At 37.2% G+C, this 27,107-nt stretch overlaps 1 protein-coding gene across 1 annotated transcript; it reads right to left on the bottom strand.

Annotated features, from left to right (window-relative positions):
- Positions 1-20: 20 nt before the first annotated feature.
- On the bottom strand, positions 21-21,699 carry LOC140051604 (integrator complex subunit 4-like). The gene is made up of 18 exons (XM_072096869.1): positions 21,467-21,699; positions 19,655-19,808; positions 19,111-19,266; positions 18,857-18,963; positions 18,249-18,425; positions 17,319-17,651; positions 16,980-17,154; positions 16,421-16,626; positions 8,382-8,524; positions 7,510-7,625; positions 7,145-7,278; positions 6,908-7,059; positions 6,592-6,685; positions 4,666-4,746; positions 4,225-4,430; positions 3,351-3,648; positions 2,111-2,231; positions 21-1,861 (listed from the first exon to the last, which is right to left on the bottom strand). The coding sequence occupies exons 1-18, from the start codon at positions 21,521-21,523 to the stop codon at positions 1,704-1,706; spliced, it is 2,868 nt and encodes a 955-aa protein (XP_071952970.1). The 5' UTR covers positions 21,524-21,699; the 3' UTR covers positions 21-1,703.
- Positions 21,700-27,107: the final 5,408 nt, after the last annotated feature.

Genomic DNA, 27,107 nt, shown 5'->3' with positions numbered 1-27,107 from the left:
AGCCAAAGATCAATCACTATACCATTTTAATTATAATAATATGCCTTTCAATTCTTAAATATTACAGGATTTTGAATTTTAAAGTATATACAGTTTCTATTCAGTGGCATGTATACAAAAAATGTCCGAGTCTAGTCACTATGAAAAATTAGACAAAAACCCAAAGCCAAAATATGAAATGTAAAAAGTAATGTATTGCTAAAGAGTACAACTCTGGATAATTATATATGTATCAGTGGCTGGATTGCAATGGAGATACAAAAAAAAAGCGAAAAGCTAAATAAAAACGATAAATTAAACAGCTAGAAAAGTTAGCAGAGCTTTCGGGCAACACTAGCCCTTCATCAGTGCAAGGGCTATATATATATATACAGAATTGTCATTTTTTTCAGTAATTTGCCTTTGGATTTATATATATATATATATAAATATATAAATCCAAAGGCAAATTACTGAAAAAAATGACAATGCTGTGGGTATCAGTGGCTGGATCTCAATGGAGATACAAAAATAAAAAGCGAAAAGCTAAATCAAAACGAGAAGTAAAACTGCCAGAAAAGTTAGCAGAGCTTTCGGGCAACACTAGCCCTTCATCAGTGCAAGTGAAGGAATATATATATAATGACAGGATAATTATGTACATATAGTATACATCAAAAATATCCTACAGGTTTTTTTTTAACATTATTCATTATAACCATATCGCACAATGAACTTGTAAAATACAATACACCTTAATAATATCATAACTACTGTAGTTCGTCTTCACAAACATATCATAAATGGACAACTAAATGAGGCAAAACTACCTAAATGTTAATTGTACCTACTGAACAACACTGTAAATTACAGAGATGGAATTCATAAGTTAGTACCGTATTATAACACCAAGTAGATTCTTGTCATTTGATTGCGGGTCACATAACATTCAATAAATTTTAAATTTTCTATTGAACTCTTAACTTATGTCATCGAGTGAAATGTTGTTATATTATCGAGTACTGGAATTTTGTTTTGCATGTTAATTCTTGTTATACTCAGTAAGTGAGCAACAAACACATGACATAATGCTATTTATAGCTCCATGATGAGGCTATGCTGCTGTTGACTGATCATCAGATCATCATGATCAATCAACCTGTAGTGTGCGCCGTCAAAATTGTTCTACTCCGCATCCAAAATTGGAGTGCTGTTTTCTCGAATGGCTTAGACTTTGGCCTAGCCTCTCATTAAAAGTAGGTGTTTTGTAAAACAAATAATGACCGTTTTTATTCATGCAATAGAACAAATAATATAAAATGTTTTATATTTGAAAATATAACCTTTCATTTTATATAGAAAGAAAACACACTCTATAGAAAGACAACACATTCTATATTGCAAGATTCTACTCCTTCCATGCATAATGTATGTGAGGTGTAAGCGGTAGACGTTACCGGTCCATCATCTCTCGTGCAAATATGTTTCGTAACAGCTTTTATCCAGCTGCCATTCGGGCACTAAATGCTTGTCAGTATACAGTAAATCACAAGAGTCTTGTGACACTATACGTAACACTGATAATTATTTTTGTTACTTTTTCATTTATATCTCAGAGCAAACATAATTTCTATGTATATTTTATATGCAAATGACAATAGATAAAAGTAATTTTCCACTGATGAATGAAGATTTTCAATGTTTATATAGAAATTCAATAATCTTTATTTTTTAGTTGCTCTAGGCATAATATATACCTTAACAGGTTTACATAGTTGTAGTGCACATTGTTTATCACTGTTACCAAATTGAGGTGCTAAAGGACCTTTTGAGCCATCCATTGTGTAGCCAAGTACAATACAGATTTCAACCTGACATGGATCTATAACAAAGAAAAAAAATTATCTGAACAGGTACTTTCCTGTTAATTGTTTATACATGCTCTTAAATAAAGACGATAATTTTAAACTACTGTATGAAGGAGCTTTGCATAAATTACAATAAAAGTCAGATGGTTTGCCCTGTTCAGAGATAATTGTACCGACTAATTCTTAGTACATTGTACAACTCCCATCTGAGACCACTTCATAAATGTGACAAAGTAGGAAAAAGTTATTTATTTAAAACTCACCTGACCAGAGGGAATGTGACAGATAAACTTGAGTTACAAGATGGTGTCGAAGAGCATTTAAGTGTCTGAAATCTGATATTCTTGGTGTAAACAATTGGGTCTGAGTATCTGGAAATTTTACCTGAAGGAACAACAAATTCAAATTATTAATCATATTATCAGAAATGATGATTATATAATATCAGGGCTGTAGCCCAGGCGTGGATTTAAGGGGGTGCCACGTCGATATCTAGACTGTATCAAGTTACAAGGGCCAAAGCGTGTACAGTTAAGTTGTTACGCACTACCCTGGCGGTGTCCCTTTGTACGAATTAATTAAAATTACAATTCTTCTATATTTAGAAGTTGGCGGGCGTCGATATCAGGGACCACTTTTTCACGAAACGGAAGACATCTTCGATCGATGACAAACAATGCCGTGCAACAAAGCGTAACCAACAGAAATAACATAGCATTTTCAGCCTATGCTTATACACTGTGGTGTTTTTTTGGATGGATTTTAAGCAGTGAAAAACAATTTTCAAATTCACACAGTGATGTAGGCAAATCTTTTAAGAACATTTTACAGTAATTTTTTTTCTCATACGATCCTCCGTTGAAGAGTTACGATTTTTTAATTAACAAGGTGTCCTGAAATCCCCTGAAAATGTTATGTTATTTCTGTTGGTTAGGCTTCGTTGCACGGCATTGTTTGTCATCGATGGAAGATGTCTTCCGTTTCGTGAAAAAGGCGTATACGTAGTTACAACAAGGCGATATCCTTCCTTTGTAAGAATCGGCAATTCATTCGGAAAGCGCAGCGTATTAAAAATGTTCATTCAGAAGGCGGGCGCAGCAGAGAGATGCATATTCATAATAATGCTCCCCTAAAATGGGACGAAATAAGACGCCCTCTCTCGGATTTTCAGAGAAAGTCTTTGGGAAAAATACTTTCGCCACCCTGAAGTTTGGAACAAGAACTGTGAACAGGTGTGCAAGACCCTTTACAGATGATCGAATCAGAGTGCGTTAGTGATCTCGAACACCATAAAATGCATTTTTTTTCTGGGCTTCCCCCAGTGTATTTTCTCTCTACGATCGCGTGTGCCCCCCCCCCGCAAAAACAATCCTGGATCCGCCCCTGGTAGCCATTCACTACCCCCATCCCCGGCACAGCTTGTATATTTAATTTTAAAACATTTTTGCCTCGTCTGTTTTTAAAATGAATTATGTTTATTTTAACAAATATTAAAAATAGTACCTGTATTTGAATGGACTGGACATACTCAACATTGTCTAGTATACAGTCTACATTTAGTGCTAATGCTAAGCCAGCTGTAAATCGTAATGGATTATCAGATCCACCCACTGGTTCAAATATCTCTGCACAAGCTTGCTTCACTTTGTTGTCTAATATTAAACATGGTACTCTGTGGTGAAACAATAGTGGCTGCAGGAACTTGGCTAAAATTCCAGGCTTGCTGGCCTCAAACTTATGCATTTCAGAAAACAGGGCTTGTGTAAAACTATGAGGTTGAAGATTGTTTGCCGCAAAATACCTGCAAAAACAAAAAGGGGATACTGTATACTTTAAGAGGGTCTATCACTAGTAGTTTTTGAAGGGCTGCGGAATGGCTTCATAAGTTTTTTTAAAAAAGCTTAAAATACAGTTGATTTTCATCTAGTAAAACATATTTATATATTTTAGTTTTACAACTTTAGTAAGTTTGTGGTATCATATCAGTAAACAGATTGTATTGAACAGAAATAAAAATAAAACATTATTAGCATGATTCTCTGTGCCAACCATGTTTAACAAAGAAAACAAAAATAATTCTAATAAAATATATTTAATAACTGGACACAAATTTTTGACCCTTAAATTTATGATTATTTAATACTATAGCGATTGGTTTCCTGAATAAAAAGCAATTTTCTTCATCTTATGTTTTTTCAAGACTTGACTTTCAAGATGTTCACAAACATGAAAATGAAGATTAATTACATCAAAAATGTTTAAGAATATTTTTTTCAGGTGGACAAAACATCTTTAATGAAATCCAAATTCTATTCTTATAAAAGTTTTATAAATGCTGGTGTTTAGTTAATAACTAATATGTGCCTTTAATACTCACCTTTGTAAAGTACTCAATTTTAAAAGATAATTTTCACATTGTTGGTTTATATTACTTTTACTGAATAAACCAGATACTGAGCGTCCTCGTAGTTGTACCAAAAGTTGTAAAGTTATTGCTCTAAGTCGCAATTGATACACAGATGCTAGATCTTGAGCACTACAACCAACAAACAGGTGTTCTAGTTGATATGATAACTCAATCACCTTTGTTAAAATTAAAACAAACCCATCATCAAATAATTGTTTAAGCAGGAGTTATATTGATATAAAGGTTCACATATGTAGTTCTGAAAAGAACTGTTGAGAGAAACATAACAGTTTTTTTTAGAACGTGGTGTACAGCAAACTTGATTTCACCATGCAAACCTTCAAACAATATATTATGCAGGAGATTCTTTTTAAATATGAATGAAATATGATGAAAATTATACAGTAATACCTTTTTTGTAATAGCAGATATTGTTAGATTATGTTGAGGACAAAGTGGAGCTGGAACAGACCACTGTTTATCTTTCATAGCCTGTAAAAAATTATTCATTTGAGGTTAATAAACTGCCCGTTTATCTTCCACACGTGTGTAAGACTGGCGTGGCTTACACAAGTTTTTTGTTACTAATAACAACATTTATTCAACATTTAACAGTTTTATGGGTTAGATACACAGAAGCCAAAGTGGCTTGTCTTTGTAGTCTAAACATAAAACATAGACGGACGCATTACATAACAATATTTACAACTTCATTGTGCAGTAGCAATAGTAGCTAGCAATATGTTTCAAATATCATCTTTTTAATATTGTACTTTAATATAGGGAGCGAGGTCATGTGATTTTGTTCAAGAGTAGACTGGAGTTTATTCCAGTAAGATGGTCCTTCAATGAAAATTGATCTTTTATTTATTTCTAGTCTACTGTGTGGAATGTATATCTTATTTGCGTTTCTTAATGTCTTTAAGCGATCAGTTTTAGGGTTAAATGAATCAAGTTGTTTATAGGGATGGGAAGTTCTTGGAGATGATATTTGAACATAAAGCATGCAATTTGAATTTTATATATATAGTATATTATATTTAACATTTTTAAACTTTGTAATAGTGGTTTGGAGGCTGTTCTCATCGGTGAGTTTGTAATCATTCTAGCTATACGTTTTTGTAATTTATGTATTTTTTCTAAGTTTCTTGGATATTTATATCCCCATATTATATTGCAGTAATAGAGGTGTGGTAGGCTAAACGCATTGTACAAATTTAAAAGAATATGTTTAGGAAAAAAGTGTTTTACCTTGTAGATGATACCAATGGATTTAGCGATTTTATGTAAGTGGTAAGGTAATCCACAGATTAAAATGCCCAGGGGTTTACACGTATGCCGTTCGTTATATTAAGGAATGGCGTTAAACACAGAAGTCAAAGTATCCTTTATGTTTTAAAAGTACTAACCCATGGTCCCTTTTTAGATTTTACACTTTCTTAATGAACGTCGTATTTTTTTTAAATAATTACAGTCAGCGCTTGATTTGGAATTTAATTACTTCCTAAAAAACACCATTATTTACTTTTATTTCACCCTAAACAATTCATACGCTTTCAGATCGAAGAGCAGCTGAATAGCTTGCTGGAGTTAGCTCTGTGGCATTATTTAAGATGGGGTAGGCATACGCATACGCAAGGCTTACACCATACATGTGAACAGGCTCATAGCCTGTACAACATGATTCATCTGATAGTGATTTGCATTACGCAAGGCGTACGCCATGGCTTACACCATACGTGAGAACAGACTCATAGCCTGTACAACATGATTCAGTTGATAGTGAGTTGCATTACGCAAGGCATACGCCATAGCTTACACCATATGTGAGAACTGACTCATAGTCTATACAACATGATTCAGTTGATATTGAGTTGCATTACGGAAGGCGTATGCCATGGCTTACACCATACGTGAGAACAGACTCATAGTCTATACAACATGATTCAGTTGATAGTGAGTTGCATTACGCAAGGCGTATGCCATGGCTTAAACCATACGTGAGAACTGACTCATAGTCTATACAACATGATTCAGTTGATAGTGAGTTGCATTACGCAAGGCGTATGCCATGGCTTACACCATACGTGAGAACAGACTCATAGTCTATACAACATGATTCGGTTGATAGTGAGTTGCATTACGCAAGGCGTATGCCATGGCTTACACCATACGTGAGAACTGACTTATAGTCTGTACAACATACAGCAATACTGTATTTCAAGCCATATTTGGCATCAGTTATGATGTGTTGAAAAGTAATAGAATAACAACATAATATCATAAACAGAAAATTAGTACAAAGTGTCAAAATATAATAACAGATTCATGGGATACCTTTGTAAGTAACAATTGACACTGTAAGTAGAGCGAGTAAAAATCAGCTGAGGCTACCAAGTTTTCCTCAAGTTTAACAACACGTCTCAGATCTCTAAAAGACGAAAACGAACATAATTTATATGAGGTTGTTTACACTAGAAGTATAATTATCCAATATAATTAAATGATTTTTTTTTTTTTTAATAGATGCTGTCTGGTTTAATAGAATAAATTAGGGTGATGAATGTTGTTGCCAGTACAGTAAATGAGCCATGCAGGATTTATAGGTAGAGCTGTGTGTATGTTACAACATGTAATTATTACTACATCTTACCTAATTGTTGTTTCCATGAGTTTAATTCCAGAGTCCATATCTAGACGACCAACTTGTTCAAGTTTCTCAAGTGCTTGCTGTAAAAATTCTTGAGGACTGCAGTTAGCACGAACTAAAGTATGTGTTTGTGCTGAAGACACCACCTGAAAATGCTGCAAAATAAGAAATCTTGCCTTGCAAACTCAATAAACAAAATACTGTATACAGAAGAATTGATCACAATGATGTCATACTTACTCTTACAAGTGGCACAAGATGTGGAAGACTATCCCTCAAGTATGCATAATGTCTCTTTGTATATTCTGGTAACAATGTTGTCATTGTAGGTTGTGTTACTGCAGAGTTGAAAATCAAAATCATCACACAGATATCTTTGTACAGTATAAGGGATGAAACTAAATATTTATAAATATTTTCTGGTTAATGTTACATGCTGCCTCTTTAATTTTATTAAGTTTATTTAATACAAAGCCACACTATGCTTTTTTGCCATAATAAATCAAAACATCAATCAAACTGCAATATATAATGTCATCATGTCATTTAAAAAAAAACTTTAATTGGCATCAACTTCTTTTGGGAAGTTTTTCATTTAAGGATACAACCAGGATCATCCATATCTGGCTCAGGAATAGCAAAATATGCATGTGTTCCTAAAAGTTCTGGTACAAGAGTCAAAGCCAGGTTAGAGTGATTTTCACCAAGTGCCTTTGAACATCTATAAGGAATATATGAATAAGTAAAATAATTTGTATACAAATACAAACACAGTAGGTTCACCATTTATCTGTTCTCAAACGTAAAGTTATCAAATAACGTGATCACCCAAACATGATCCAGTGGAGCATGCTGGAGAAACGTGTTTAACCAAGTTAAGCATGAGTTATTAATTATAGAATCCACCAACCAGCATTGTATTTAGTATTGCACCCAATCTTATTGGCCCAAGTGCAACAAATAGATCATGCTGACGGTTACTCTTTATCGTGATAATAGATCATAATAATAATAATGACATTATGGGTGAATCTCTAGTAAAACTACTCTAAAGCCTAATAACAACATGAAGCACCTATCATATCTATTTAGTATTGCACCCAATCTTATTGGCCCAAGTGCAACAAATGGATCTTGCTGACGGTTACTCTTTATCGTGATAATAGATCATAATAATAATAATGACATTATGGGTGAATCTCTAGTAAAACTACTGTAAAGCCTAATAACAACATGAAGCACCTATCATATCTATTTAGTATTGCACCCAATCTTATTGGCCCAAGTGCAACAAATAGATCTTGCTGATGGTTACTCTTTATCGTGATAATAGATCATAATAATAATAATGACATTATGGGTGAATCTCTAGTAAAACTACTTTAAAGCCTAATAACAAAACAACATGAAGCACCTATCATATCTATTTACTGCTGTACAACAATTCTGAGGTACATTCTCAAGTGGTTTTACTTACTTCCAAATAGATATTCGGTCTTGTGGGTATTTATTGAGATTCTTTAGCAAAAATTGTAGTGTTAAATGAAGACACATCTTGGTTGCAAAACTAACAGTATATAAAAGTTGATGAAGGCCTTGTCTTATATCAGAAGATGAGTCCTATAAAATCATTTTAAATTTGATTTGAAGTTTCTGGCTGTTATAAGTACATTTTGAAAGTTAAATTCATAACTTTTTTATTTCAAAAGTATTTTTATTTAATCTTAACCCTTTCACTGCGGAGCATTATTCCCACCTCTGTGCGTAATATATATTTAAGAAAAACATATGATATTTAATAAATTGCAAAAAAATAGTAATTGAGATAATTGTATAATTATTTTTGTGGTGTGTGATCGGCAAAGGCTAGTCTACAGTTAGGTATAAAAAAAAAGTAATTTGCATATTGATGACGTCATGTGACGTCATTACAGGTATTTTAGATTTCGTGTTTTTTATCGAATCAATGATAAAAACTATATTTTCTATAAGAAATTCTTATGGAAGAATACATTTTTCCAACTGGATATTGATAAAGATACGTATAAAAAATAAAAATATAAAAAAAAATTATTGTTATTGTATTATAAAAATTATGCACAAATCAAAGTTTTTGTGAAAAATCGTGAAAATAATGACATTTTCCAAAAATTCACTATAGTACAAAAACTAACTTTTTTTGCGTGTTGTGATAAACACGATGTTGCCCTATATTGGGGCTGGTAAATTTTGGTTACTTTCAAAATGGCCGCCATTACGCTACTCAAAACAACTTTCCAAGATAGAAATACTATTATATATACTATATATGATAGAAATACTATTATATATACTATATATGATAGAAATACTATTATATATACTATATATGATAGAAATACTATTATATATACTATATATGATAGAACTATAGAGGGCCGTTTTTTTGCTGGAAAACATTTTTAATGACTTGCAAAAATATTCAAGTTCAAGCAAAGAATATATATCACAAGAATGATATTTGTAACAGAGAGCGCCAGTGAGTGATGCCCGCCCTCATAAGGGCGGATGTATACATACTAAATAAGACTTGATTTAATAGATATATTATACATGTCACATTAACACGTTCACTGCCACGGCGTATTTATACGTCAAAAATTGCGTGTCGCTACTTGCCAAGACGTAATACTACGTCAAAATCGTAGCACTTTTGTATTGTATGTAGAATCGCTGGCAGTGGTGATTGGAACAGGAATTATCGCATGGCAGTTTATGAATGATGTACGTAAACGATAATCTAAAAATAAATGTCATATGTTTGTTTGTGTTTATTCCCTCATGCATTGAATATGGTTGATACGATGGCGCCCTCACACTCAATATAATCATCTCAAACATGTCATAAATTGCGCTAATAGTAAATAAAAATAATAAAGGATGAAATGATTCAGTGTGGTTTACTGTTTTTATCTCTCGATGATAGGTTTGACCGATTTTAGCGCGGAAAATCCCCGACGTATATTTACGTTCCTGGCAAAGTCAATAAAATTGTTGGACCATTGCCAGTGACGTATTTATACGTCTCAACGGTTTTTCCCGCCATCGTATTTTGAATGACATCATGATAGTCTGTGACCAGATGTTACACTTTCAAACTGTAATTTAATATGTAAACGGGACTTGGCACTGGGACAGAAATTACGGAAAATGCCTTGGCAGTCAATGTGTTAAATAGAATTATGATAAAAATTTTTGCAATTGTAAACTATTTTATAATACATATTTATTAACAAACTAGTGTACATTCACTTTTACAGACAATTATTTACTAACATGCTAAGTTAGTTCACAAAAAAGGCCTGAACACAGCAACACCAAAAATCAACGAATCGTTACTCAGCACGGCCTATTCTTTACCATTGCCGTGTACTACTCTACGCCCGGTAAATTACACAAACCAACAGTGGTGTTGGTAGTCTATGAGTGCCGCTTACCTGGATAAACCAACATAAGCCTCTCTCTCCGACGAGAGGTAAACATTACGAAAAGAAGAACATTAATAACATTAATTTTTCCCCACCCCCGTCGGATAATGGATCAGTCCGCCACCAGTACGCCCTCAAGTGAGACACACCCACTTATCATCGTCATCATTTCTCAAGACCACCTGCCTGAGGGGACGGTAGGGAGGGCGTTTATCCAGGTAAGCGGCACTCATAGACTACCAACACCACTGTTGGTTTGTGTAGTCTATATCGTGCCTAGCTTACCTGGATAAACCAACATAAGCCAGTGTAGCACCGGACTAGAGTCTAGTCGGAGGCGGGAGGCAAGGTAAACATTGTCATACATACCTAGTGTCTGGGCTTCAAGATTGAAGCCGCCACCGTAGACTGGTTTGCGGAGGTATCCGACAGGTAGTGGGATGTGAAGGTGGACTGTGATCGCCACCATGCCGCTTGCAGGATGTCTGGAAGGGGCACCCCAGCAAACAGCGCCCATGAAGCGGCTATGCCACGCACTTGGTGCATATGTGCCGGAGGAGGCGTATTTGTGGAGTCGTAACCAGCCCGGATGGCTGCCACGACCCAGTTTGCCAGCGTCGACCGAGCAGCCGGTCGGAAGGGTGCAACTGTCGATACGAACAGATGTGACGCTGAGACCCGAATGGACTCTGTGCGTTTGATGTAAAACTTTAGTGCCCGCACCGGGCACCAAAGTCTGTCTTCCTCAACCCCTGAATATGCAGCAATGGTGGGAATAAACACAGTCGGCGGCGAGAAGTTCAATGTCTGAGATTTTGCAAGGAAATCTTTTCTAAAAACCAACCGCGCGCCACCCCGTTCAAACCTGATGTGCCCTGGCTCCAGAGAAAGAGCATGCAGTTCACCTCTGCGCTTGCACGAGGCTAGTGCAATCAAAAAGGCAGTTTTGAGAGTCAGGTTGTAAAGTGATGCCCTACTCAGGGGCTCGAAGGGTGGACGCATAAGAGCGGCTAGGACGACATTGACGTCCCAACGTGGAATCAGGGCCTTAGTAGGAGGCCGTTCTCGAAACATCCCGCGAAGCAAACTGGAAATTGCAGGGGATGAAGAGATGGTCGAGCCGTCTTTAAAATTCGGAATTACTGCAGCCAAGGCAGACCGATAGCCGGATACGGTGCGAACCTGCAGACCTGACTCAAACAGGTAATGTAGGAAAGCGCAGACCTGGCCCAAAGTCACTTTCATAGGGTCGGTCTTCTGGCGCTTGCACCATTCGAAAAAGTGTTTTAATCGGCTATTGTAGACAGCAAGAGTGGATTCCCGTCGGGATTTCGCCGCGAGGGCGGCCGGACCATCTGGAATGCCTGAGTCTCTGAAACGATCCCTGACAATGGCCATACAGTCAGGTCGAGGGATATGAGGTTCGGTAGAGCAAACCGAGCTCGGCCCTGCGTCAGCAAGTCGTTCCGAATCGGAAGACGTAACGGCTGATCGTACAGAAGGCCTAGAAGCAGTGGAAACCACGGCTGCCTGGGCCAATACGGCGCTATTAGTAGGACTTGGCATTGATGGCGCTGAATGTGCGTCAGGACCAGTGGCAGTATTGAAATCGGTGGAAAGGCATATGCCCAAAGGTTGTCCCATGGTATGGACAGGGCATCCACCGCCCACGCATGTGCATCCCGATATCGGCTGCAGAACGTCGGGAGCTGCGTGTTGCCTGACGTCGCAAACAGATCTACATGGGGCCGCCCAAAGTGGTTGAAGATCTGGGTGGCGATTATTGGAAGAAGACGCCATTCCGTAGGACGTAGAAGTGGACGGGACAGTGCGTCCGCCACTATGTTCAGACGACCCGCAATGTGGGCCGCTGACAGTTGGATGTTGTGTCTTATACACCACATTAGCAACGTCCACGTGTGGCAACATAGCGTGGGGGACCGTGTACCCCCTTGCCTGTTTATGTATGCCACGACGGTTGTGTTGTCGGAATTGACGAGAACATGGCGATTTGCCAGATGGGGAAGAAGAGCCTCCAACGAGCGCTCGACTGCCCAAAGTTCGAGCAGGTTGATGTGGGCGCGCGTCTCCTCGGGCGACCAGAGGCCGGAGACGCGAATGTCCGGAGACGGTATGTGACCGCCCCAGCCTACTTCGGATGCGTCCGTTTCCACACGGACATCCGGAATTGACCTTTGTATAGGTGTGCCCACAAGTAACCTGTCTTCCACGAGCCACCATTCGAGATGCGAGATAATGAACGCATTCGTTGGAACCACTTTGTGTAGAGAGTCTGATCTTGGGCGGTATGCTGCCAGAAGGTGCAGATGTAGAGGCCGCATCCTTAACCGGCAGAACGGAACGAGGGCGACGAAGCTGGCCAGTGACCCCAAGGTGCGTAGCCAGTCGTACGCCGTCGGAGCCTGAGCATTGATAAGATGTAGCACTGCAGTTCTTGCCTTGGCCACACGCTCGATGGATGGGCACGCACGGCCCGTAACCAAATTTATTTGGGCTCCGAGATACAGAGGGTTCTGAGAAGGGAGAAGACATGACTTCTCCTCGTTTATTATGAACCCTGCTTGTTCCGTCACGAGGCGGACAAAAGATAAGCTGCTCAGCAGCTGGTCCCTGGACTGGGCCACGATCAACCAATCGTCTAAGTACATGAACACTCTGATGCCGTGTTGATGAAAGAACGCCGCCAGGGTTCTCACTAGACGAGTAAACACTCGTGGGGCCGTTGAGAGGCCGAACGGCAGAGCTACGAATTGGTATACCTGATCGTGAATGCGGAAGCGCAGCCAACTCTGGTGCTCTTGCGCAATAGGCACGTGAAAGTACGCGTCTTTCAAGTCTATTGTGGCTGCCCAGTCCCCTCGTCTTAGCCCCAACAGGATAGATGAGACAGTCTCCATCCTGAACCTGCGGGGCCGGATGTACCGCTTGTTCAGACTTTTGAGGTTTAGGATGGGTCGCCAATCGCCCGATTTTTTCTGGGCGAGGAAAACGGTGGATTCGTGTCCCGGGATCGTAAGTTGTTCCTTCTGAACATGCACCACAGCTCCTTTCTGGAGCAGTGCTTCGAGGCCCGTCATGAGCGCTTGACTCTTTTCCGGCTCTGACGGAATCCTCGTGTGCCGGGCACCTCCGCTCACCGGAGGGCTCGAGAATTCGATACGATACCCGTGTGTCACGGTGGAGAGAACCCATCTGTCTGTGGTCAGGGTCTCCCAAACCCGTGAAAACCGTTTCAAGCGACCCCCCACCTGCCCGCCCTCGCTTGGAGGGACGGGCGTCCCCGGGCCGTCACCGGCGCTTCACATTATAATACCGGCGACCACTCCTGTTGGTGGCGCCTTTGCCACCCCTATTTCGCATTCCGCGAGGGGGGTGTGAAGCCTGTCTTGATGTAGAAGCCTGACTTTGCATAGGCTGAGCCGGTGGCGGCGGGGGAGGCTGCATCTGCTGAGGAGCAGCAGGGACAGGCGGCGGTCGTGCGGCTGTCCTTGAGCGTGAATTGCTAGCTCGGCGTTTTTGCGGGAAGCGCGCTCTTGTCTCCCGACGAGCTTCCCTCTCACGAGCCCATTTATCCTCCTTCTGTGAGAAGGAGCCAAAGAACAAGTCCTGCGCCCCGAAGGAGTCAGACGTAGTAAACCTACGGAAATCGGTCGGTGCGATGTCAGTTGCACCCAAGACGTTAACGCGACGGGCCGCGGCCGCAGATAATGAGATCGTTGCCTGTTGATCAACAACCAGGCCCATGATCTGCTGTAGTAGAGCTATCACGTCCGAATCGCCCTGGGGCGGATGTTCTGGATCAGCCAGAAAGGATAGCAAGTACCCGGCCATAGAGGCGGCTCTAAGCGTCTCGCGTGCGGCCCTGTCGACGGACGTAAGGACGTCCTCTGTCCGGGATTCCGAAGGCTTCAAAAAATTAGTCCTGGACGGGTCCAGGTTCTGGTCCTCACGGACCCGTTCCTTCGCTGCCTCCGGGACGCTCGGCGCCGCGATGTACAGTTCGAATTGTTTCTGCGGCACCGGAAAAGCCGATGACAGGCTATAAGGCATAGGCCTACGAATCTTGGACTCCTTAGCGATCAGCTCCACACGTTCCACAAGTTCTGGATCGAGAGGCGTAACCGGGCACGAAGATACCTTCTTAAAGGGCGTGCGTACGCCAAAAGTGGAAACCCGCTTAGACGAAGGAGTATGCTTAGGCTCGCGATACGTGAAATCGACGCCGAGAAAGGACAGCACCGCGGGGACCGTCCGCATAACTAGCGCCTGCAGACCTTCCTCCCCTGGCCCGGCCTGTTCTCTTAAGCTATCTCTATCATCGTCAGAGAGCGAGGCCATCGTCCTGTCACTATCGTAATCCCTTTGCCGGACGGACGAACCATCGAAAAACGAGGTCTGCTGTGGGCCAACATCAATGTATGGAATCTGGGGAGGAGGTCTAATCTGAGAGGGTACCTCAGGCTCATCCCTCGGCAGAGCTCTCACAGCTGCAACAATGGCTTGCAGTAACCCCGGAGAAATCTCATTCACCCCCGGAACCGCAGAGGCCGCAGCCGGTGCAGGCATATCTGGAAGGCTAACTTCCGGCGCGACGGCAGGAGGGCCTGCCGTATCGGCGGTACCCACCTCCGGAGGTGGTACAGCCTCCGTGCGCTCCTTAGGCTTAGGGAGCGATTTGAACTTGGACGGTGTCCAGCGGACACACGGTAGAGCGGGGACCCCTACATTTAACACACTCCTGCTTAGGCATGGTGATCTAACAGACCTACTTCTACCCACTAGCCTAACGAACAACAAAAGATCTTCCAGTATTTCTATCCAGGTGAAACACTCTGGATAACGGCTTACAACGCTAAATTTTAACTCCTGGCAACTAGCCAAGGGTAACGATTCTAAACGTATCCAACCACAAGATAACGATCTACTACACTTAGCTTCGTTTTCTTGCTCTATTCTTCTCTTCCAGTCTACAGTATAAAAGTCTTTATCGCAAATTCCTCAGGAATTCCAGGAATGTGTTCAGAAAAAGACGTACGTACACAACGACGTTACGAAAAGAAATGATAACGATGATAAGTGGGTGTGTCTCACTTGAGGGCGTACTGGTGGCGGACTGATCCATTATCCGACGGGGGTGGGGAAAAATTAATGTTATTAATGTTCTTCTTTTCGTAATGTTTACCTCTCGTCGGAGAGAGAGGCTTATGTTGGTTTATCCAGGTAAGCTAGGCACGATATAGACTAAGTATTGTTTTTATGATATAACTTAGTATAAAATACATGTTATTAATAGGACAAAATGTTAAATGTCATTAACATTTATTTATTTTACCAGAAACAGGAATATTATTAAACTATCCTTCGTGAAAACATCAACATGCCCGGTCACGCTATCGTAGCGCCCGGTTGATAAAGCAAACTGTTTATACGAAGTTTTTACTAAATAAATTGCATAAAACGAACAATTAAATATCCAAATATTATTTAACATGATGTTGGCATGTAGTTGATAACATTTTTTATCATGAAAATACTACCGGTGGTCCAACCTTTGATTAGTGAAACAGTCACAAAAAGTTGTATACATCCCAGATACATCGACACTTATGGCGGCGCCCTACTACATGGACAATATTACTGTTACAGGGAAAATCGAGGAATACTCATTCTTGTGATATATATTCTTTGGTTCAAGACAAAATATAGAGGGTGCTATATATTATAGGCAAATACGATTAAATCATGTTTTGCCCATACCCGGTAGTACCGTGTATACATATTTCAACGACGTCTATTTATACCCAGTAGTACCGGTTATACGCAGTGAAAGTGTTAACCATTTATAAATGATTGAATTACCATTATATCACTGGGTGGTTTATTAGAGTTTCTTTATGCATGGTATATAGGTGTTCTTTCTTTAATCATCAATTTGACTGATCTCAAGACGATTACAGTGAAGTCAATGAATATAGTTTTATATTTCAATACTTTTAGATCAGTGGTTATTTTGTAATATTTTACTAACCTCAAGGCCATTTAGCACAGTTTCAAGCTGGTCTTCTCTTAAAACAATGTCTTTGCTTATCTTGTGTAAACTATATACAGCATTCAGACGCACACTTTCAATTTCATCATTTAACATATCCACCAGATAATCCAATGATAAAGAGGCAAATGCTGGTGACTGGCTGGCAAGCTCACACAGAGAATCTAAAGCTGCATGTCTTACCTCTGTAAAATAATCACTTTAAATATAAAAGGATTGTCACATTAGATACAATACAATGTTAACTATCTATATTTTAGGTATACACCTTATCAGTTATGGTCACAATTATGCACACAACACAATGAATTTCAAAATCTTCATCATACTAATAGTACAGTATGGTTAAACCTACAAAAAAAAATTGTATGGATATGAGGTTACAATAAAAATACAGATGAACATGGTCTTTGTACTATAGTCACATTTGCTTGTAACTATCGATGTTATTATATACAACGGTTAAATAAATGTCATGGTGGTTTTTAAATACTATATTTACATATTTGTTATATATAAAAAACAATCATTGGCAAACCTAAGAATTCATCTTCAAGTCCATGAACAAATGCTCCACAAGCTCCAGTATCCATTAAGGTTACAGCCTCTGGATCAAGTTCCTCTTTAGGAGCATCATCTCCCCACTTTTTACCACTGGACCATTCACCAGAAACAAATTGTTCTTTTTGCCGCTCATGTGCAGTTCTTTTACGCTAAACGAAATTAAAAGAACCAATTCTGATTCAATGATGCAGTAGGAGATTGATGTATAGTAGAGTACAATTCTATAGCTTACTTATTAGGTTATGTCGACAAGGTACATTCGAAGGTTTCATTTTCCTTGTACTGTACTCTTTGTTTTACTGCATAAACTCACCCTTAATCCTGACATCAGCTTCTTATCCAAAGTCTGCTCCAAGAAATGTGGGCTGACACGATGCAAAGAACCAAGCAATCCTACAGCAGTGGTACGCACCAAAACACTTGAATCATTTACTAATTGACAAATCTTAGCAAACGCATCATCAACAAGTCGCAACTTCTCATCTGAATCAACTACAGGTATAAGACTCTCAGGATAGACATGACCTATGACCCACATAAGGCGTAATGCTGCTAAACGAACACTTTCACTATCATCATGTAGAGCAGTGTATACCTGTTTATAAATAGACTGTTCCAAAACTTGACCCTTTTGATGAAACGATAACTATAAAAATGTAAAAAATATTATATTACTCTTTTGTCAAAATTACACATAAACAAGAACAATATTCATCTAAGTAAGAGCAATTAAGGCTATATTAAGAACTTTGTCAACACTTTCACAAATATTGTAATACATGTTCAGACTGATGGAACTATTTTATCAAACATTTGTGTAAGTGAAAACTATTAAGTATTTAAACCAGGAATCCATTAACGTTTTAATTCATAATCAAAATTAGATTCTCACTCCTGAGGACGATCAAAGTATATTGATCGAAACGTCGAGAAACTCAACAGTTCTTTTCAGAACTAATACACGTGGTGTACCGCAAACTTTATATTAACATAGAACTATATAATTACAAATAATTATAAATTCAGCCTGAATTTTGCACAAAAAAAAACAATGCAAAATACCATTATGTTAAGTTTATTTTATCTGCTATTTACTCATAAGCAAGGAACGTTGGCATTTCAACTTCTGAAATAATCTATATTTCTTGTTTATCTTTCTTTTATCACCATTACATAATCACATGATTTTCTTGTTTTCTAATTAAAATTATATTTATTAAGATTTATTATGATTTATACTCACCATAGCTTCAAATGCGCTACTACGAACTCTTGGGTCTTGATCTTTTGCATAAGCTGTTAACACTTGTAATGGACTTTCTTGTTTTTCATTAATTTTTACATGTGTTTCTTTGGATCCTAATGTTCCTATTATTGAAAGACAATGTTGCCGCACAGAATGGTCTGAATTGGATAAATGCTGAAATGTATAAAATGATATTTAGCACAATATTATCAATATAATATTATCAAATATAAAAGATCCTATAACAAAAACAGATAATAAAAACAATTCTATTAGTATTACAGAAATTTAAAAAAATGAGAGAAAACTGAAGTTTTTAACATTAATTTGAAATTAATCAATAGTGGATGAATGCTTGATGTAGAATGTTTTGAATGGTACAAACAATGCTAGAATTTACAGAACCGAAACCAATACAAATCAGGCGATACGTGTTGCAAGTCGGTACCGTGAGCTGTGTTGTACTCTATACACTGTAATAAGCATTGATGTTTTTATAGTAATATTCATAGTATTGTTGTTGTTGTTATAGCAGTACTGGGGAATTTTAGTGATCATACTGTACATTTTTTGATTGATTATAGATTGTTAAAAGTTATCTTTACCTTGTAGGCTAGGACAACAAGTTTTTGATGCAAGTCTATAGAATTCGGAATAGCTCTACAGATGTTGTAAATGGTACCAAATAGCTCAGCACATACTTTATGAGAAGCTAAAGAAATAAATTGGTTATTTAAGAAAAACAGATAATAATAATCGCTAAATCTTATGATAAAATTACATTTAAAAATGATGGTAAATTATTAAGTTGAGATAAGTTTAAGAATCACTCAGTATTTAGATCCAAAAGTAAGCATACTTTCCCTCCGTAGCATTTGAGTTAGTTCATCAATGACTAGTGTTTTGTTACAATCTGGTGTTCTTGTTAGTATACCAAGAATGCTAATAATACGAGCTTTGATGTACGCAATTTCTTCTTTTCGTAAATGTTCTATGAGTGTATGAATTACTGAGTCTAAAAATAGAATAAATGCCAACATTAAATTCATTAAAAGTAATTTTATTGAAATAATGAATATTGTTATAAGTTGGACAATGAATACAAAAAATGAGTAATTTAATTACTCATTTTTCAATGAAACATTAAAATGTTTCATTTAACCAAGTCAATTGGAAGCCTGGTGAAAACATTCTCTTTCTTCTAACCAAATTATTGTGTAAATGTAGCATTTAACTAATTTAAATGTGGAACATGACACAGTTTATAATTCAAAATATTTAATATTGATGTAGCAATTTTCAAGAGTTCTTCCTTAGTATTTCAAAATGTTTAGCTACTTTAAAGACTACTGTACATTTAAATTACTAATTTAATAAGTGTATTGTACAAATAGTACACTCACCAACATGCTGAGGGGATAGAGGAAGGCTATCGGTTAATGTTTTAAGTTGTGTTAATATTTCTTGAGGTCCACTTGCTAAATTCAAATCTAATAATGGAGGTGCAGATGATACAGGAACAGTCAAACGAAGAGTTTTAGGCTTTGATACTTCCTCCTTTAAAAAAATGTCAAAAATTGCTACAGTACTGTTTAAAACCAATAGATGTGGGCCATGAGTGCGTCATTATAAAAAATAATGTATGTTTATGAGTTTGATGGTGAGAATATTTCATGAGTTAAAATATTGATTGCTCTATTCTTAATGAGGCAGAGCCAAAATTGGAGCAGTCAATTTGTCATTGAATGAAAGATTCTCTCCATTCAACGAATAGAAAATTATATGTGTTAACATAACACACCTACTTTTAATTATTTTATTTAATTTATCCACGCAGGGGTGCATTAAAAAACCTAAATGGTACATCAATCACAAAGAGACAGTCATAGCGTGTCATTGTTCTCTTAAAGGTCCATCACAAATTGAATGCAGGGTTGCCTCATGGTATTCATGCACATTGAACAAATGACACATCTGCTGGGTAGTAAAGCAGATACTACCCAGTACATACATAGTAAACAGCGGTAACAAATGACACATCTGCTGGGTAGTAAAGCAGATACTACCCAATACATACATAGTCATAAGCGGTAACAAATGACACACTGCTGGGTAGTAAAGCAGATACTACCCAGTACATACATAGTAAACAGCGTTCGTCAACCGAAATGTTTGGTCTAGTGGTAAAGGCGTTCCCCTGTTTATACACTGGAGCCCTCAGTTCGAGGTCTTTTAATATAGTTGAGAGATTATTTAGAAGGTTAGGTTTAGTATATTTAGGAAGTATATCAGCTATCTTGCAATTCTTTATAATAGAAAATAATTAATCAATTATGGGTGTCTCGAAAACAGAGACCTCGAAAACAGAGACCAGAGATCCAGGGTCTCTGTTTTCGAGAAAATCTCGAAAACAGAGACCCCCACTAAAACGTCTCAATAATATTACATAATATAGGGGGTCTCTGTTTTCGTGATTTTCTCGAAAACAGAGACTCTGGGTCTCGGGTCTCTGGTCTCTGTTTTCGAGGTCTCTGTTTTCGAGACACCCAATCAATTATTCATGATTTCTGTCCACGTTCGTCCTGAAAAAATAAAATATGCAAACAGGCCTTTTATGAATGGTTTAGTAGTAGTACAATAAAAGCAAGAATAACTAGATTTGACAAGTTAGTTTTATCTGCACAACAAACACCACATGCACAGAAAAAGATTATCATTATTATTATATATTTTTATTTTAATGATATTATTACAATTATTTTATAATTCTTGTACAGAAGCCGTCTCCTATTGATTTTATATCAGAATAAAGAAATAAAAATAAAAAGGCCTAGCTAGGCCTACCAGCTAGGCTAGGCTATACATTTTTGTATCACAAACTCGTGGAAAGGACGTCCAACTTTACTTCATTTTATGGTGAACAATTATAAATCTAATTCATTTTCGTGGACCAATCGTCTTTCCTTTATTTTTAGCTGAATGGGCCCGTCTAATTAATGTTATGCCCGATCGTCTAATTATATTGGGCCCGGACGTCCACACAGTTAGGCCCCACATCCACAGGCGTTGCTACCCGATCGTCTTGGAATAAGTCCGATCGTCCATGGGCCCGATCTTCTGTCAACCATAGTCTATAGTGTCCAGGCGGGCCTAATAAATAATAGCCTACCTAGGCATAGGACCTCTATCCGAATATAATCAACAAAAGAACTCACTTTAATAACAGAAACACTAAATTCAACATATGCTCGTTTTTTTAGATGGGCTGCCATGATTTCACGTTTCGCAAGCAACAAAAGAGAGGTATTATAAATTCAGAACGTCATTTTTGATCGGTCCACGATATAATGGAGGTATATTCAGAGGCATATATGACCGTTTCGGCCACAGACAGTTTCGGCTACAACAGATTACTATGGCGCGCCATTCACGCATATATTAGACCGTGCTATTGTTTTTGCTATTAGTTATCGCACATCTCATGCTTTGTTGTATAGTATGTATAGTATTTTTTATGACGATTACTACCAGTACAGTGTTATCATTCTTAACGTTATTCCACTACAATTTGCATTTATTAGATTTGTTGTTTCCATTCCAGTTTAGTTATATCATGGAGTCTTGGCGAAAAACAAATTCAACTGTCAGTGACACAGTTAAATTAATACTCTCTTAGTACAGACGTATTACTAGTTTGGCTATGAAAAAAGAAATAGAAATGCTAAGAAAAAAAAAGAAATTTAATTAAAACGTTTTTCCTTCCATTGCTTAGGTGACCTAAGGAACAAAGAGGAATATCAGGAACTCACACATCAATACAAGCAGAATCAAGAAGAAAATTAGTGATAAAAAAAAATAAATTTAATAAAACTTTGTCGTCTTCATTTGATTGGTTTTTAATACAACACAGGAGTAATTAAATGTTTTATCATGGAGCTCAGGTCATGTCTTAAGAACACAGGTGCATAAATAAAACGAACATATCAGACCCAACATAAAAATAATAATTGAGTAATTTGCGGCGATATGCATTTAACATATTTTAACATGTCAAAATACAGTACAAACAAAATGAGTAATAATTCGGATAAAAATGCGACTAAGGATTTTTTAAACTTTAAATTTTGATCGTCATAAAATAATTGTCCTACACATTTGAAATTTGGTAGTATACGTTCAATAGGTTACTACACGTTCAATATGTCTTTTTTTTAATCGCTAAGTTTATGTGTTGGAATTGTATGTTCTTTCATAAGTATTTATCTTAGACAAACACAAGTTATTAAAATCACTAATGTGGCTTAAAACAAATTTTTCTTTTGCATCACGGATGGAGTAACCGATATTGAACTTATATATACGTACCAAGTTTGAAATATTTTTGAAATCCAGAAGTATTTCTTCTTGATGTTTTTGTATGTGACTATTTCCCTGTGCTCCACTGGCGCCAAATTGGATCCACTGGAGCACAGTATTAACATACGAACATTTATTTTGTAACAAAAAAATACTCCTTGATTTCAATATATATTTCTTGGTATATTTTTAATTTAAGTTGCTCAATTTACAGGGAAAAAGTCGAATTCCTAACCGTTTTTTTATTGTCAAAATCATTATTAGAGTTTAACATAATAGGCCTATGTGTCGGAATTGTACGTTTTTTCATAAGTATTATCTTAAGCGAACGCAATTTATTAAAATCACTGATGTGGCTTGAAACTATTTTTTCTTTTGGTTTACGGATGGAGTAACCGATATTGAACATACAGTATATACCAAGTTTGAAATATTTTTAAATTCCAGTATTTTTTCCCGATGTTTTTGAATGTGACTATTTCCCTGTGCTCCCATTGGTGCCAAATTGGGTCCACTTGAGCACAGTGTATTAACATACGAAAAGATATTAAAATTTAGTGACTTTTTTCTATTTTATATTACTGTGCTCACTGGCGCGCGCGCCAAATTGGGTCCACGTAAGCACAGTGTATTAACATACGAAAAGATATTAAAATTCAGTGACTTATTTCTATTTTTATATCACAGTGCTCCCCTGGCTCCAAATCGGGTCCACTTGAGCATAGTGTATATTAAATACGAAAAGATATTAAAATTCAGTGACTTTTTCCATTTTATATCACTGTGCTCCACTGGCGCCAAATTAGGTCCACTTGAGCACAGTGTATTAACATACGAAAATATATTAACATTCAATGACTTATTTCTATTTTATATCACTGTGCTCTCCTGGCGCCAAATTGGGTCCACTTGAGCACAGTGTATTAACATACGAAAAGATATTAAAATTCAGTGACTTTTTTCTATTTTATATCACTGTGCTCCACTGGCTCCAAATTGGGTCCACTTGAGCACAGTGTATTAACATACGAAAAGATATTAAAATTCAGTGACTTATTTCTATTTATATCACTGTGCTCCACTGGCTCCAAATTGGGTCCACTTGAGCACAGTGTATTAACATACGAAAAGATATTAACATTCAGTGACTTATTTCTATTTTTTATCACTGTTTTCCACTGGCTCCAAATTGGGTCCACTTCTTGAGCACAGTGTATTAACATACGAAAAGATATTAACATTCAGTGACTTATTTCTATTTTATATCACTGTGCTCCCCTGGCTCCAAATTGAGTCCACTTGAGCACAGTGTAATAACATACGAAAAGATATTAAAATTTAGTGACTTATTTCTATTTCATATCACTGTGCTCCACTGGCGCCAAATTAGGTCCACTTGAGCACAGTGTATTAACATACGAAAATATATTAACATTCAGTGACTTATTTCTATTTTATATCACTGTGCTCTCCTGGCTCCAAATTGGGTCTACTTGAGCACAGTGTATTAACATACAAAAAGATATTAAAATTCAGTGACTTATTTCTATTTTTTATCACTGTTTTACACTGGCTCCAAATTGGGTCCACTTCTTGAGCACAGTGTATTAACATACGAAAAGATATTAACATTCAGTGACTTATTTCTATTTTATATCACTGTGCTCCCCTGGCTCCAAATTGGGTCCACTTGAGCACAGTGTATTAACATACGAAAATATATTAACATTCAATGACTTATTTCTATTTTATATCACTGTGCTCTCCTGGCGCCAAATTGGGTCCACTTGAGCACAGTGTATTAACATACGAAAAGATATTAAAATTCAGTGACTTTTTTCTATTTTATATCACTGTGCTCCACTGGCTCCAAATTGGGTCCACTTGAGCACAGTGTATTAACATACGAAAAGATATTAAAATTCAGTGACTTATTTCTATTTATATCACTGTGCTCCACTGGCTCCAAATTGGGTCCACTTGAGCACAGTGTATTAACATACGAAAAGATATTAACATTCAGTGACTTATTTCTATTTTTTATCACTGTTTTCCACTGGCTCCAAATTGGGTCCACTTCTTGAGCACAGTGTATTAACATACGAAAAGATATTAACATTCAGTGACTTATTTCTATTTTATATCACTGTGCTCCCCTGGCTCCAAATTGAGTCCACTTGAGCACAGTGTAATAACATACGAAAAGATATTAAAATTTAGTGACTTATTTCTATTTCATATCACTGTGCTCCACTGGCGCCAAATTAGGTCCACTTGAGCACAGTGTATTAACATACGAAAATATATTAACATTCAGTGACTTATTTCTATTTTATATCACTGTGCTCTCCTGGCTCCAAATTGGGTCTACTTGAGCACAGTGTATTAACATACAAAAAGATATTAAAATTCAGTGACTTATTTCTATTTTTTATCACTGTTTTACACTGGCTCCAAATTGGGTCCACTTCTTGAGCACAGTGTATTAACATACGAAAAGATATTAACATTCAGTGACTTATTTCTATTTTATATCACTGTGCTCCCCTGGCTCCAAATTGGGTCCACTTGAGCACAGTGTATTAACATACGAAAATATATTAACATTCAATGACTTATTTCTATTTTATATCACTGTGCTCTCCTGGCGCCAAATTGGGTCCACTTGAGCACAGTGTATTAACATACGAAAAGATATTAAAATTCAGTGACTTTTTTCTATTTTATATCACTGTGCTCCACTGGCTCCAAATTGGGTCCACTTGAGCACAGTGTATTAACATACGAAAAGATATTAAAATTCAGTGACTTATTTCTATTTATATCACTGTGCTCCACTGGCTCCAAATTGGGTCCACTTGAGCACAGTGTATTAACATACGAAAAGATATTAACATTCAGTGACTTATTTCTATTTTTTATCACTGTTTTCCACTGGCTCCAAATTGGGTCCACTTCTTGAGCACAGTGTATTAACATACGAAAAGATATTAACATTCAGTGACTTATTTCTATTTTATATCACTGTGCTCCCCTGGCTCCAAATTGAGTCCACTTGAGCACAGTGTAATAACATACGAAAAGATATTAAAATTTAGTGACTTATTTCTATTTCATATCACTGTGCTCCACTGGCGCCAAATTAGGTCCACTTGAGCACAGTGTATTAACATACGAAAATATATTAACATTCAGTGACTTATTTCTATTTTATATCACTGTGCTCTCCTGGCTCCAAATTGGGTCTACTTGAGCACAGTGTATTAACATACAAAAAGATATTAAAATTCAGTGACTTATTTCTATTTTTTATCACTGTTTTACACTGGCTCCAAATTGGGTCCACTTCTTGAGCACAGTGTATTAACATACGAAAAGATATTAACATTCAGTGACTTATTTCTATTTTATATCACTGTGCTCCCCTGGCTCCAAATTGGGTCCACTTGAGCACAGTGTAATAACATACAAAAAGATATTAAAATTCAGTGACTTATTTCTATTTCATATCACTGTGCTCCACTGGCGCCAAATTAGGTCCACTTGAGCACAGTGTATTAACATACGAAAATATATTAAAATTCAGTGACTTATTTCTATTTTATATCACTGTGCTCTCCTGGCTCCAAATTGGGTCCACTTGAGCACAGTGTATTAACATACGAAAAGATATTAAAATTCAGTGACTTATTTCTATTTTATATCACTGTGCTCCACTGGCTCCAAATTGGGTCCACTTAAGCACAGTGTATTAACATACGAAAAGATATTAAAATTCAGTGACTTATTTCTATTTTATATCACTGTGCTCCCCTGCCTCCAAATTGAGTCCACTTGAGCACAGTGTAATAACATACGAAAAGATATTAAAATTCAGTGACTTATTTCTATTTCATATCACTGTGCTCCACTGGCGCCAAATTAGGTCCACTTGAGCACAGTGTATTAACATACGAAAATATATTAACATTCAGTGACTTATTTCTATTTTATATCACTGTTTTCCACTGGCTCCAAATTGGGTCCACTTAAGCACAGATACGAAAAGATATTAAAATTCAGTGACTTATTTCTATTTCATATCACTGTGCTCCACTGGCGCCAAATTAGGTCCACTTGAGCACAGTGTATTAACATACAAAAAAGATATTAAAATTCAGTGATTTATTTCTATTTTATATCATTGTGCTCCCCTGGCTCAAAATTGGGTCCACTTGAGCACAGTGTATTAACATACAAAAAAGATATTAAAATTCAGTGATTTATTTCTATTTTATATCATTGTGCTCCCCTGGCTCCAAATTAGGTCCACTTGAGCACAGTGTTATTAACATACGAAAAGATATTAAAATTCAGTGACTTATTTCTATTTTATATCACTGTGCTCCTCACTGGCGCCAAATTGTGTCCACTTGAGCACAGTGTATTAACATACGAAAAGATATTAAAATTAGTGACTTATTTCTATTTTATCACTGCGCTCCACTAGTGCTAAATTTG

Source organism: Antedon mediterranea, chromosome 6 (genome assembly GCF_964355755.1).
Source record: "Antedon mediterranea chromosome 6, ecAntMedi1.1, whole genome shotgun sequence".
NCBI lineage: Eukaryota > Metazoa > Echinodermata > Crinoidea > Comatulida > Antedonidae > Antedon > Antedon mediterranea.
This window is presented reverse-complemented; position numbering and strand designations above follow the sequence as displayed.